Genomic DNA, 15,003 nt, shown 5'->3' on the forward strand with positions numbered 1-15,003 from the left:
ATTTCTACATTGTAGAATAATAGTGAAGACATCAAAACTATGAAATAACACACATGGAATCATGTAGTAACCAAAAAAGTGATAAACAAATCAAAATATATTTTATAATTTAGATTTTTCAAAGTAGCCACCCTTTACCTTGATGACAGCTTTGCACACTCTTGGCATTCTCTCAACCAGATTCACCTGGAATGCTTTTCCAACAGTCTTGAAGGAGTTCCCACATATGCTGAGCCCTTGTTGGCTGCTTTTCCTTCACTCTGCGGTCCAACTCATCCCAAACCATCTCAATTGGGTTGAGCTCTGGTGATTGTGGAGGCAAGGTCATCTGATGCAGCATCTGATTTGGACTCATCAAACCAAAGGACAGATTTCCACCGGTGTAATGTCCATTGCTCGTGTTTCTTGGCCCAAGCAAGTCTCTTCTTATTATTGGTGTCCTTTAGTAGTGGTTTCTTTGCAGCAATATGACTATGAAGGCCTGATTCACGCAGTCTGTTGAGATGTGTCTGTTACTTGAACTCTGTGAAGCATTTATTTGGGCTGAAATTTCTGAGGCTGTTATAATGAACTTATCCTCTGCAGCAGAGGTAACTCTGGGTCTTCCTTTTGTGTGGCGGTTCTCATGAGAGCCAGTTTCATCATAGCGCTTGATGGTTTTTGCGACTGCACTTGAAGAAACTTTCAAAGTTCTTGAAATGTTCCGTATTAACTGACCTTCATGTCTTAAAGTAATGATGGACTGTTGTTTCTCTTTGCTTATTTGAGCTGTTCTTGCCATAATATGGACTTAACCCTACCTTGTCACAACACAACTGATTGGCTCAAACACATTAAGAAGGAAAGAAATTCCACAAATTAACAAGGCACACCTGTTAATTGAAATGCATTCCAGGTGACTACCTCATGAAGCTGGTTGAGAGAATGCCTAGATTGTGCAAAGCTGTAATCAAGGCAAAGGGTAGCTACTTTGAAGAATCTCAAATATAAAATATATTTTGATTTGTTTAACACTTTTGTGGTTAATACATGATTCCATATGTGTTATTTCATAGTTCTGGTGTCTTCACTATTCTACAATGTAGAAAATAGTAAAAATAAAGAAACACCGTTGAATGAGTAGGTGTGTTCAAACTCTTGACTGGAACTGTATAAAATGTGTATACAACAATAGGCTCATATTCAATAATAAAGATTGATTGCATGCATTTGCCAATGGTTATGGTGAAGAATAATGCATAAAGAGTTATGATACATTATCAAAGATAATATCTTGTTCCTCATTGATATGAAACAGAAAAGGAGTCTTTTCTAAATAAGATAATGTAATATTGGAATTAAGTGTAAATTATCATTTGTATGTGACGAATAACACTTGAATTATGCTTCACACTTCAGGCTTTCTCTTTTGTTCTCTTGTATTTCGTTTATCTTTTTTTATAAGATCAGTGCAAGGTTTGAAGGTTGTTTTTGATATGTAACAAACACACTGAGTGCACAAAACATTAAAGAACACCTTCCTAATATTGAGTTACACCCCTTTTGCCCTCAGAACAGCCTGAATTCATCGGGCATGGACTCTACAAGGTGTCAAAAGCATTCCACAGGGTGCACATTTGGGCATATCAAAAATATATGCAGAAAGAATCTTAGTATCCATTTTCCACCTCATCATTGTCCTTTGATTTGAGAGGAATATCTGTCGTTTCCACAACTTGGGATCCAGCCAAACTTTTCCTAGAATGGTACATTAAAGAAATAGATACAAATCATTGATAAAGCATTTACTATGACATTCATAATTAACAATAATCATGTTTAGAAAGAAACAAATTCACAATTTTGACTGATATCTATACTAAGCAACTTTATTGTTACCCTGAAATGATTTGATATGGAGATCAAGTCCCTTGTTCTGGGCCTAAGGCTGGCATTCAATCCAAGGTAGGCTATAACGCAGCGCATGACAACAGGCTTTTAAAGGTAATTTACGCTTGAGCCGACATGCGAAGGGTTTACCATGAATGTGATCTCCCCAAACGTTGGGGAAAATGCCTTTAAAATGCGCAATATGAAGCACTGTGTGCAACCCAACCAAATTCACTTAAAAATGTAAGTTAAAAACCTGTCATTCTCATTGAAAGCAAGTCTGATAAGTGGTAGATACGTTCTATGTGCACAATTGTTTATGCTTCCCTTAAGTTTAGTTTTTGCGTCCTTTACTTTAGGTTTCGTACACCAGCTTTAAAATGTAGAAAATACTATATTTTGGGTTATTGAAAATACAGTATATTTCACAGCGGTTTAGATTGTACAATGATTCTCTACATTGCTTGTTATGTCACATAAACTGAAATTATAGGACAATATTTTAGAATTTTAGCAACCACGCAATGGCGGAACAATTTCTGCGTATTGGGCCTTTATAAGGCACATTGTCAGCGGTCAAGTGCGCTGCTCTATAATGTGCTCTATTGCATCCAACCATAAGTGTCTGTATCACAGAGGCTATCAGAGTCTATATCGTACCCTGTCTGCCCGTCCTCGACGTCCTGGATGGTCTCTGGTAGACAGCGGTCCCGTGTCTCCGGCAGCATCCTGGCCACGAGGCTAGCCAGCAGGGCTATGGAGCAGAGGAGGACCTGTGGAAGGTCCCTCCACACCTCGTCCAGCAGCAGTATCAGAGGGGCCAGAGACACTCCCAGACGACCCATGGATGAGTTGTAGCCCATGCCGTTCTGCCTGAGAGATAGAGAGAAAGACACAGAACACATGTTTTGACCTGTCTTTAGTTACACTTTAAATCAGAATCCCAATCTCCTGAAGCTGATCTCTTTCTGGTTTTTTTCCATTCTTAATGACATTTCCACAGGAAAGTTTTTATTTTATTTTTTATTTTCAACTTTATTTAACCAGGTAGGCTAGTTGAGAACAAGTTCTCATTTGCAACTGCGACCTGGCCAAGATAAAGCATAGCAATTCGACACATACAACAACACAGAGTTACACATGGAATAAACAACACATAGTCAATAATACAGTAGAAAAAAGAAAACAAAAAAAGTCTATATACAGTGAGTGCAAATGAGGTAAGAAAAGGGAGTTAAGGCAATTCTGGTGGCGAAGTAAATACAATAGAGCAATTAAACACTGGAATGGTAGATCTGCAGAAGATGACTGTGCAAGTAGAGATACTGGGGTGCAAAGGAGCAAGATAAATAAATAAATAAATACAGTATGGGGATGAGGTAGATAGATGGGCTGTTTACAGATGGGCTATGAACAGGTGCAGTGATCTGTGAGCTGCTCTGACAGCTGGTACTTAAAGCTAGTGAGGGAGATATGAGTCTCCAGCTTCAGTGATTTTGGCAGTTCGTTACAGTCATTGGCAGCAGAGAACTGTAAGGAAAGGCGACCAAAGGAGGAATTGGCTTTGGGGGTGACCAGTGAGATATACAATGGGGGAAAAAGTATTTGATCCCCTGCTGATTTTGTACGTTTGCCCACTTACAAAGAAATGATCAATCTATAATTTGAATAGTATGTTTATTTGAACAGTGAGAGACAGAATAACAACAAAAAATCCAGAAAAACTTATGTCAAAAATGTTATAAATTGATTTGCATTTTAATGAGGGAAATAAGTATTTGACCCCTCTGCAAAACATGACTTAGTACTTGGTGGCAAAACCCTTGTTGGCAATCACAGAGGTCAGACGTTTCTTGTAGTTGGCCACCAGGTTTGCACACATCTCAGGAGGGATTTTGTCCCACTCCTCTTTGCAGATCTTCTCCAAGTCATTTAGGTGTCGAGGCTGACGTTTGGCAACTCGAACCTTCAGCTCCCTCCACAGATTTCCTATGGGATTAAGGTCTGGAGACTGGCTAGGCCACTCCAGGACCTTAATGTGCTGCTTTTTGAGCCACTCCTTTGTTGCCTTGGCTGTGTGTTTTGGGTCATTGTCATGCTGGAATACCCATCCACGAGCCATTTTCAATGCCCTGGCAGAGGGAAGGAGGTTCTCACCCAAGATTTGATGGTACATGGCCCCGTCCATCGTCCCTTTGATGCGGTGAAGTTGTTTTGTCCCCTTAGCAGAAAAACACCCCCAAAGCATAATGTTTCCACCTCCATGTTTGACGGTGGAGATGGTGTTCTGGGGGTCATAGGCAGCATTCCTCCTCCTCCAAACACGGCGAGTTGAGTTGATGTCAAAGAGATCCATTTTGGTCTCATCTGACCACAACACTTTCACCAGTTGTCCTCTGAGTCATTCAGATGTTCATTGGCAAACTTCAGGCGGGCATGTATATGTATTCTTGAGCAGGGGGACCTTGCGGGCGCTGCAGGATTTCAGTCCTTCACGGCGTAGTGTGTCACCAATTGTTTTCTTGGTGACTATGGTCCCAGCTGCCTTGAGATCATTGACAAGATCCTCCCGTGTAGTTCTGAGCTGATTCCTCACCATTCTCATGATCATTGTAACTCCACGAAGTGAGATCTTGCATGGAGCCCCAGGCCGAGGGATATTGACAGTTCTTTTGTGTTTCTTCTACTTGCGAATAATCACACCAAATGTTGTCACCTTCTCACCAAGCTGCTTGGCGATGGTCTTGTAGCCCATTCCAGCCATGTGTAGGTCTACAATCTTGTCCCTGACATCCTTGGAGAGCTCTTTGGTCTTGGCCATGGTGGGGAGTTTGGAATCTGATTGATTGATTGCTTCTGTGGACAGGTGTCTTTTTTACAGGTAACAAGCTGCGGTTAGGAGGACTCCCTTTAAGAGTGTGCTCCTAATCTCAGCTCATTACCTGTATAAAAGACACCTTGGAGCCAGAAATCCTTCTGATTGAGAGGGGGTCAAATACTTATTTCCCTCATTAAAATGCAAATCAATTTATAACATTTCTGACATGCGTTTTTCTGGATATTTTTGTTGTTATTCTGTCTCTCACTGTTCAAATAAACCTACCATTAAAATTATAGACTGATCCTTTCTTTGTCGGTGGGCAAATGTACAAAATCAGCAGGGGATCAAATACTTTTTTCCCCCCACTGTACCTGCTGGAGCGCGTGCTACGAGTGGGTGCTGCTATGGTGACCAGTGAGCTGAGATAAGGCGGGGCTTTACCTAGCAGAGACTTGTAGATAACCTGTAGCTAGTGGGTTTGGCGACGAGTATGAAGCGAGGGCCAACCAACGAGAGCGTACAGGTCACTGTGATAGACTGCATCCAATTTGTTGAGTAGAGTGTTGGAGGCTATTTTATAGATGACATCGCCGAAGTTGAGGGTCGGTAGGATGGTCAGTTTTACGAGGGTATGTTTGGCAGCATGAGTGAAGGATGCTTTGTTGCAATATAGGAAGACGATTCTAGATTTAATTTTGGATTGGAGATGCTTAATGTGAGTCTGGAAGGAGAGTTTACAGTCTAACCAGACACCCAAGTATTTGTAGTTGTCCACGTATTCTAAGTCAGAGCCGTCCAGAGTAGTGATGCTGGACGGGCGGGCAGGTGCGGGCAGTGATCGATTGAATAGCATGCATTTAGTTTTACTTGCATTTAAGAGCAGTTGGAGGCGACGGAGGGAGAGTTGTATGGCATTGAAGCTCGTCTGGAGGTTAGTTAACACAGTGTCCAAAGAGGGGCCAGAAGTATACAGAATGGTGTCGTCTGCGTAGAGGTGGATCAGAGAAATCACCAGCAGCAAGAGTGACATCATTGATATATACAGAGAAGAGAGTCGGCCCGAGAATTGAACCCTGTGGCACCCTCATGGAGACTACCAGAGGTCCGGACAACAGGCCCTCCGATTTGACACACTAAACTCTATCAGAGAAGTAGTTGGTGAACCAGGCGAGGCAATCATTTGAGAAACCAAGGCTGTCGAGTCTGCCAATAAGAATGTGGTGATTGACAGAGTCGAAAGCCTTGGCCAGGTCAATGAAAACGGCTGCACAGTAATGTTTCTTATCGATGGTGGTTATGACCAGCTCTGAAATCAGACTGCATAGCGGAGAAGGTACGGTGGGATTGGAAATTGTTGGTAATCTGTTTGTTAACTTGGCTTTCGAGGACCTTAGAAAGACAGGGTAGGGTAGATATAGGTCTGTAGCAGTTTGGATCTAGATTGTCACCCCCTTTGAAGAGGGGATGACCGCAGCAGCTTTCCAATCTTTGGGAATCTCAGACGATACAAAAGCGAGGTTGAACAGGTTAGTAATAGGGGTTGCAACAATTTCGGTAGATCATTTTAGAAGGAGAGGGTCCAGATTGTCTAGCCCGGCTGATTTGTAGGGGTCCAGATTTTGCAGCTCTTTCAGAACATCAGCTATCTGGATTTGGGTGAAGGAAAAATGGTGGGGGCTTTGGCGGGTTGCTGTGGAGGGTGCCAGGCAGTTGACTGGGGTAGGGGTAGCCAGGTGGAAAGCATGGCCAGCCGTAGAGAAATGCTTATTGAAGTTCTCAATTATAGTGGATATCTTTGCAGTAGATTGCAACACCGCCCCCTTTGGCAGTTCTATCTTGGCGGAAAATGTTATAGTTAGGGATGGAGATTTCAGGGTTTTTGGTGGTTTTCCTAAGCCAGGATTCAGACACAGCTAAGACATCGAGGTTGGCAGAGTGTGCTAAAGCAGTGAGTAAAACAAACTTAGGGAGTAGGCTTCTAATGTTAACATGCATGAAACCAAGGCTTTTACGGTTACAGAAGTCAACAAATGAGAGCACCTGGGGAGTGGGAGGGGAGCTAGGCATCGCAGGTCCTGGATTAACCTCTACATCACCAGAAGCACAGAGGAGAAGTAGGTTAAGGGTATGGCTAAAGGCTATGCGAACTTGCCGTCTAGCACGTTCGGAACAGAGAGTAAAAGGAGCAGGTTTCTGGGAACGATAGCATAGATTCAAGGCATAGTGTACAGACAAAGGTAAGGTAGGATGTGAGTACATTGGAGGTAAACCTAGGCATTGAGTAATGATGAGAGAGATATAGTCTCGAGAGACGTTTAAACCAGGTGATGTCATTGCATATGTAGGAGGTGGAACAACATGGTTGGTTAAGGCATATTGAGCAGGGCTAGAGGCTCTACAGTGAAATAAGACAGTAATCACTAACCAGGACAGTAATGGACGAGGCACATTGATATTAGAGAGAGGCATGCGTAGCCAAGTGAACATATGGGTCCAGTGAGTGGTTGGGCTGGCTGGGGACACGGCGATTCAGACAGTTAGCAGGCCGGTGCTAACAAGCTAGCAGTTAGCAGACTGGGTTAGCAAGCAAGTAGCTAGCAGACCTGGGCAAGCAAGCTAGCAGTTAGCAGACCGGGGCAAGCAAGCTAGCAGTTAGCAGACTGGGGAGCTAGCAGTTAGTAGACCGGGGCTAGCAAGTTAGCAGAAGGGCCTTTGGGGGATGTCGCGATGGAGGTAAGTCTGTTTTTGCCTCTTCGTGCGGTGACATCGATAGACCAGTCATGGATTAGTTGGGTTCCAAGTAGCTCTAGGTAGCTAGCAGGCCGCGGTTAGCATAATGTGCCTTCTGCGGACGTCGCGCCTAAGGGGCCTGTTGGAATCCTCGGGCAGATTATGTCGGTATTCCAGTTGTAGAGGATCGGCGGGGTTCCGTGCCCCGTACCGGCAGTAGAAGGGGTCCGGATATTGTAGCCCAGGAGTGGGCTTCGGTGGTAGCCCAGGACCCCTAGCCGGGCTAGCTTCAGGCTAATTGGTGCTTGCTACGGGATGGAAACGCTAGCCAGGAGTAGTCACCCGGGATTGCGGTTAGCTAGTTGCGATGATCCAGATGAAAATGTTCAGCGTTTACGGTAGGAATCCGGGGATATGGAGAGAGAAAAATAGGTCCGTTATGCTCTGATTTGAGTCACGTTGTACGAACTGACGAGAGCTTTCCAAGCTAAAGGTTAGCTGATGACCGCTAGCAGTGGTTTGATTATTTAGAAGTTGAGGTTTAGGAAAATATTTTAAAAAGATATGCGAAGAAAAATATATAAAAAGATATATACAAGAGATATGACAGGACAAAGACAAAGACGTCTGACTGCTACGCCATCTTGGATCACAAAGTTGAAAGTAAAGGGGCATAGATAGGAAAGTGACCAAGGTGGGAACCCCTATCGCCAGGGGTATGTGGTTTTGAGTACGCAGTGCAACTACTACACTATACATCCCAACCAAATATTCCTTTGTTAAAGAGAGAGTAGACAGGAGAATCATTTACCTGACCACAGTAGGGAACAGCTCAGAGCTGTACAACACAACGGTTGTGAAGGATGTTGCCGAGCAACCCTTCCCCAGCACCGCCACCACCGTCCTTAAAACAGACATGTCTGAAAGAGAGGATGGGAACAACATGACCTTTAACTCAAAGTTACGCACCTCATTTAAATCTTGAGGATGAGTCCATGAATAACTGAAACAGACTGGAACAGACCACAGCAGTACTAGATGTGATGACACTTGTAGATTTGTGAATACTCCTGTAAAGTTGTGATTACTCTTGTAGAGTTGTGATTACTCTTGTAGAGTCGTGACAACTCCTGTAGAGTCGTGACAACTCCTGTAGAGTCGTGATATTTCTTGTAGTGTTGTGATATTTCTTGTAGTGTTGTGATATTTCTTGTAGAGTTGTGATGACTCCTGTAGAGTCGCGATTACTCCTGTAGAGTTGCGATTACTCCTGTAGAGTTGCGATTACTCCTGTAGAGTCGCGATTACTCCTGTAGAGTCGCGATTACTCCTGTAGAGTTGCGATTACTCCTGTAGAGTTGTAATCTAGTAAGTGCCAGGGTATGTTCCACCCCAGCTACACACCTGATTCAACTAAGCATGGTCTTCAATTGAGCTATTAGTTGAATCAGGTAGTATGTTAGTATGTTAGTGCTGCACTGAAACAAAAGCCTGCACACACTGCAGCCCCTGCTGCCAACCCCAGTTTTTTATATGATAACTCCAATATTTAAGCAATAAGGGGGTGGGGGGTGGGGTATATGGCCAATATACCACGGCTAAGGTCTGTTCTGAAGCACGATGCAACATGGAGATCCTGGATACAACCCTTAGTCGTGGTTTAATGTCCATATACTACAAACACCGAGGTGCTTTATTGCTATTATAAACTGGTTACCAACATAATTAGAGCAGTAAAAATAAATGGTTTTGTCATACCCATGGTATACAGTCTGATACGGCGAGGGAAAAAAGTATTTGATCCCCTGCTGATTTTGTACGTTTGCCCACTGACAAAGAAATGATCAGTCTATAATTTTTAACATTTTTTGACATGCGTTTTTCTGGATATTTTTGTTGTTATTCCAACCATTGAAATTACAGACTGATCATTTCTTTGTCAGTGGGCAAACGTACAAAATCAGCAGAGGATCAAATACTTTTTTCCCTCACTGTATACCACGGCTGTCAGCCAATCAGCATTCAGGCCTCAAACCACCCAGTTTATAAAAGATAATACTGCCTGGACCGGAGTTCTGGACCGGAGTTGCTCACCTTCCTAATCAACAAAAAAAAGCACTCACCTCTGGGTATGAAGATGTTGATAGCGAGACAGATTCCAGCTCCTAGTAAAGATCCCACTTCTGTGTTTCTCCTGCCCACCTTATCCAGAAGGTAGTATGCTGATAGTTTGGCTGGCAGCTCTATGGCACCGTACACGAACTGGGTCAGATAGATGTTGAGTCCAAATCCAGTGATGTTGAAGCTAATGCCATAAAATGTTGACGCCACACCATACCTTCGGTAGGAGAAATCAGGTTGGCATTATTGGTGTTGTTAAACTGTGTAGACTGATGTCATGTGTCGTGACAGTTTGAGTTGAGATAAAAGTTGACATTTCATGATATTTTCTTGAATTCATTAATAAATTCTTACATTACTCTTACATTGCTATGTATAGCCAGACTTGATGAACATGCATCTACTAAAGCGACTTGTAACAGACATCATGAGAGAGGGGTTACTCACCACACTATGCCTGTTAGTAGAGCCAGCCTCCTCATCTTTGGTGTCCTGACCAAGTCCAGGTAGGAGTGAGTTCTGTCTTTTCTCTCTGTCACAATGATACTGGACAGAGTCTGGTGGGGAGAAAAATATAGGCGGATCAGTTGCTGAATCCCAAATCAACCCCTAATCCTTAGACTCTACCACCTAGGCACTCGTGTACATCTGAACCTATTGGATAAGTATAAGCAATATGGCAAAATTCACACCCAGCCTTTCAGAGGGAAAGTAACCTGGTCCCAGATCTGTTTGTGCTGTCTTGCCAACTCTGACCATAGGAGTTAGCAAGACAGCACAAACAGATATGGGACTAGGCTAGAAGGAAAGGTGAAGGAATTATGATATTGCTTAAACTTCCTGATCCTGATCCGATCCTGATATTCGCTTACCTCTGGTGTAATTTTGAATCCAAACTCCTCCTTCTGGTTCATCTGGGCACATTGTTGCAAATAAAAGTTAGCTTTCTCAAACCTCCCATTGGCTATGAGCCACCTGGCTGACTCAGGAATCCACCTATTGGAGGAGGTAAAGATGTCATTCACAATTACATAGCAACGGTTAACTGTCCATTCCTTTTTTTGTCAGTCCATCAGTCAGACCCTCTCTCCCTCTAACCTCCAGGTGAGTATGGCTAGAGCAAGAGGTGAGGTGACCGCTATGGTTAGCTGTCTCCAGTCGGTCACACAGTAGGCTATGGCTGGAATCATGCAGTAACCAAACGTCCAGGACAGGCTGTCAATCACTCCCACCAGCTTTCTGTGCTCAATGTCCACCCACTCCACACCTGAAGAGATGGGACAACACCACAACACAAACCCAGATGAGGAGAGGGTAGTGTCTGGGGTGCAACATGGGTTATCTGTATTTGTCTAGTGGGTGGGCTTCATATTTGAGTGTGGGTGTGTGTGGGGTGTGTGTGTGGGTGTGTGTGTGTGTGTGTGTGTGTGTGTGTGTGTGTGTGTGTGTGTGTGTGTGTGTGTGTGTGTGTGTGTGTGTGTGTGTGTGTGTGTGTGAGCCTGTGTGCATGTGTATAATCACTGAGTACTGATGAGACGATGACGATGCCGGTGATACCGAACCCAGTGAAGAACCTGAGCACAGCGAACATGATGAAGGAAGTGGAGAAAGCACTGGCAAAACCAAACAGCATGCCAGAGATATAGGACACCAGGAGCATGGGCTTCCTACCAAACCTAGAGAAAAAAGACATCATGTGAAGAGAAGGTGAACAGGAACATCTACATACAGATGTAGGCTCTTAATTACATCACCATGTTGCAGGAGACCTTTCCTGCAATGCAGGAAATCTAAAACTTGTAGTGTATTTGAGGTATAAAAAGGCTTCTGATATTTGTAATTTCCACTTTCAGACTTGATTTTCCCTTACAATTGTTTTTTCAACCCCTACAAAAATGTCCATTAAATCTAATCCACATAATAATTCACATTTCCTGTTGCTGCAGGATTATTTTCTATAGCAAACTGGCTCAAATTAAGATCCTACATCTGTACATTAAATAGCCTTATCCGAGCCAGAACGGCCCATAGGGCAGGAGCCTATCTCCTGTTTCTGTAGCGTGAGGCAGTTCCCCTTTTTCGATTAGAAAGATAATAAAATAAGATTATGTAGAGAGAATACAAATACAAAATTCCTTTTAATTTGATTGATTTAAAAAATATTAAAGTCCAAATGCAGCAGTTTTTATATCAATATCAAACCATTATTGGGTAACCATCAAGTACCTCACTGCAACAGTATTCTATTCAAATGGTCAAAAAGAAACAAGGCTATGGGACAAAACATACTAACACCTGCAAAATCGTGATTTGTCCAAATGATCAATGACAATCGTAGCATCCCATAGTCTGTTGACAGACACTACCATAGCAGTTCTGATACATGCATCTATACATAAGAGATTAGGATAAAGGTGACTCTAAAATCTACTGTCTGTGAATGAATAAATGACTGTTAACTTACCTGTCACTCAGGCTTCCAAAGGTCATAGCTCCGAACATCACTCCTATGAAGAAGATGGTTGTTGTCACCTTATTTTGCCCTTTCTGGTCACACACCAAGTCCCACTGATGAGAGAGGTGGAATTAAGAATAAACTCCTTCAATGTATAAATGAGAACGGCCTCTCTACTTTCCTTTTGTGAAAGACTTTCATTGAGTAGCTAGCAACGCAACAATATTAAAATATGCTTTGAAAGTACGGATAACACTTAAATTATATGCAACATCTGTAGTGGTCAAATAATGACATTCAATGAGTACAACATGATCTTTCATTTAATGAGACATTCAATGACTACAACATTGCTTTTCATTCAATGAGACATTCAATGACTACAACATGACCTTTTGACTTCTATAGTCTAGTGACAAAGAGACAGAAAGACTTACCTCTGTAGCCAGAGTGGATTTGAAGGTGCTGTTGTCATATACCCATCCATTCTGACAGGGGACTGTAACTAGGTCACGGTCATTGGAGTTGGAAAGGAGCTGGAACTGGGGCTCTGGGAACATCTTACAGGAGCTTGGAGTTCCATCTTCCTGTACTGGAACGCTGACAGTCAGTCTCTGCTCCTGGGTCAGATTCCCAAAGATGTTGCCATCATCCAGAGCGCTGAGGTCACAGTGGTGAGAGGGCATGGCTGCTATGAAGTTGTTCAGCAGGAAGTGACATGGCAGGGTGAATCGACCAATAAAGCTGATGATAATGATCATCATCTGGAACCGTCCAAATCCATTGACAACCGAGAGTAGGTGTTCGAAATTCATCTTCGTCTTCCACTTGGTCCACACAGACTTCTTGTCCACAGACTCGTAATATCAACAGCAATCCCTCTCTCATTCACCAACGTTGAATCTAAAAAAATATGTCATAATCTTTCACCAAGTCTAAAGGTTGTCTGTTGGTCCCATTGTCTCATTGTTAGGTAAACCATGTGAAATTGATCAATCTTTGACAGTGCAAAACCACTTAAACCTCTTTTGTTTGTGGAAGAATGCCTTCATCTACATTAATTGGTGACACATTGACAGAAAGGAGTTACTTGAGCAACTAAAGAATATTTCACAATTTCAAACTTTCTAGAATTCAATAACATGTTAACATTTCTAAGTTCAAAATGAGAATAGGGCGTGATGTTTGTGTTCTTGCCAACTCCATCACTCATTGTCAAGCCAAACGTACATTGTACCATGACAATGGGTGGGTGACAAGGACTTGATAGCATGATGGTACCAATAGGCTGGCACTCAGACTAGTTCCCACACAAGTTTGTAGAAAAAAAGCGAAAATAGACGAAGGCTAGATATACTGAAACGAGACGAAGGCTAAACGAGACGAAGGCTAGATATACTGAAACGAAATGAAGGCTAAACGAGACGAAGGCTAGATATTCTGAAACGAGACGAAGGCTAGATATACTGAAATGCTTCACAGTGTTTTCCATAGTATGTTTAATTGAACATGCCACCACAATAAAGGTATTTATCTGATGGAAAACACAAGTTCCAACTCGGGACAGCAGTTTAAGAGGAAGGAACTAACCCTAACCCTTAGGGTAACTCAGTAGAGGAAACAGATCTATAGAACATGGGTTTATTGCCAAGCCCCACAGGAAGACATACCAACACCAGTATTTATGAAGAACAAAACAGTAGATTAATTGATGACCGTGTGAAAAAAACAGACTACAATTAATTTTACAATGCTCTTTCACCGTGTAATAACCAGGTTAACAACAACTTTTGTCAAGTGTGTTACTTAAATTATTATATTGTTTTTTTTGTTGGTTGTTTTGAGTTGTTTTGGTTACGTTAGTAGGGCCCTAGTACATCTATGCTTTGGTCCATCCATTATCTTCTGGCTAGATATTGTCACGACTTCCGCCGAAGTCGGTGTTACGCTTGTCGTAAGGATTGGACCAAAATGCAGCGGGAATATGTATACTCATCTTCTTTTTATTTTGAAGAAGGAGAAACAAATAAATACGTATACAAAAAAGAACAAAACAAAACAGTCCTGTCAGGTGCAACAAACACTAAACAAGGAACAACTACCCACAAAATCCCATAGAAAACACACCCCTCTTAAATAGGACCTTCAATTAGAAGCAACGAGGAGCAGCTGCTTCCAATTGAAGGTCAACCCCATTAACTAAACATAGAAATAGAAAGACTAGAACGAACATAAAAATATACTAACATAGAACATTAACCACAAACCCCGAAACACATAAAACAAACACCCCTCTTACATAAGAACATAGCCCAACAAACCCCGAAACACTCTAAACAAACACCCCCTGCCACGTCCTGACCAAACTACAATAACAAATAACCCCTTTACTGTTCAGGACGTGACAGTCGGCTCCTCTCCTTGTTCGGGCGGCGTTCGGCGGTCGACGTCACCAGCTTTCTAGCCATCGCCGCTCCATTTTTCATTTATCTATTTGTTTTGTCTTGTTCCCTGCACACCTGGTTTTCATTCCCCAATCACACTACATGTATTTATTCCTCTGTTCCCCCTCATGTCTTTGTGTGAAATTGTTTGTGTGTTACTTGTTTTTGTACGCATTAGGCTTGCGTGCGTTTTTTCCTGTGTTATTTCACGAGGCCTGTTTGTATTGTTATACATTTGATGTTTTGTGACTGTTTTTGCGCGCTTTACACTTTGCCTTGTTGGCTGGAGGTTTTTGACGCAGCTGCATCAGTCTGTAATCTTTCTCCTGCCGAAATAAAGTGTGTGCCTGTTCACAATTCTCTGCTCTCCTGCACCTGACTTCACCACAAGTACGCACACGCCTGACAGATATTCTGCTCTATGTTCATATTTCATGCACTTGCTTTAAAACTACTGTTTCTCTGAGTGACATGAATTCACATAGAATTACATATAGAATGCCTTTGTAATTTAATAGAACCTCTGTGTGGATTCATGCAACTTCAACTGTTCCATTTCTGTT

General features: G+C 42.5%; 1 protein-coding gene across 1 annotated transcript; it reads right to left on the reverse strand.

Annotated features, from left to right (window-relative positions):
- Positions 1–1,024: 1,024 nt before the first annotated feature.
- On the reverse strand, positions 1,025–12,977 carry LOC106577201 (solute carrier family 22 member 7). The gene is made up of 10 exons (XM_014155092.2): positions 12,434–12,977; positions 12,006–12,109; positions 11,063–11,217; positions 10,640–10,808; positions 10,414–10,537; positions 9,989–10,098; positions 9,544–9,758; positions 8,232–8,340; positions 2,530–2,742; positions 1,025–1,737 (listed from the first exon to the last, which is right to left on the reverse strand). Exons 1-10 carry the CDS (start codon positions 12,809–12,811, stop codon positions 1,650–1,652), a joined length of 1,665 nt encoding a protein of 554 aa, XP_014010567.1. The 5' UTR covers positions 12,812–12,977; the 3' UTR covers positions 1,025–1,649.
- Positions 12,978–15,003: the final 2,026 nt, after the last annotated feature.

This window comes from Salmo salar, chromosome ssa18 (assembly GCF_905237065.1).
Source record: "Salmo salar chromosome ssa18, Ssal_v3.1, whole genome shotgun sequence".
Lineage (NCBI taxonomy): Eukaryota > Metazoa > Chordata > Actinopteri > Salmoniformes > Salmonidae > Salmo > Salmo salar.

Excerpts from the sequence above, each read along its gene's own strand:
- LOC106577201 (XM_014155092.2), bottom strand. The coding sequence starts at position 12,811 with ATGAATTTCGAACACCTACTCTCGGTTGTCAATGGATTTGGACGGTTC. Across the intron at positions 10,099-10,413 it reads GATTCAAAATTACACCAGAG|ACTCTGTCCAGTATCATTGT; the intron begins GTAAGCGAATAT and ends TCTCCCCACCAG. Across the intron at positions 8,341-9,543 it reads CAACATCTTCATACCCAGAG|ACATGTCTGTTTTAAGGACG; the intron begins GTGAGTGCTTTT and ends CCTCTCTTTCAG.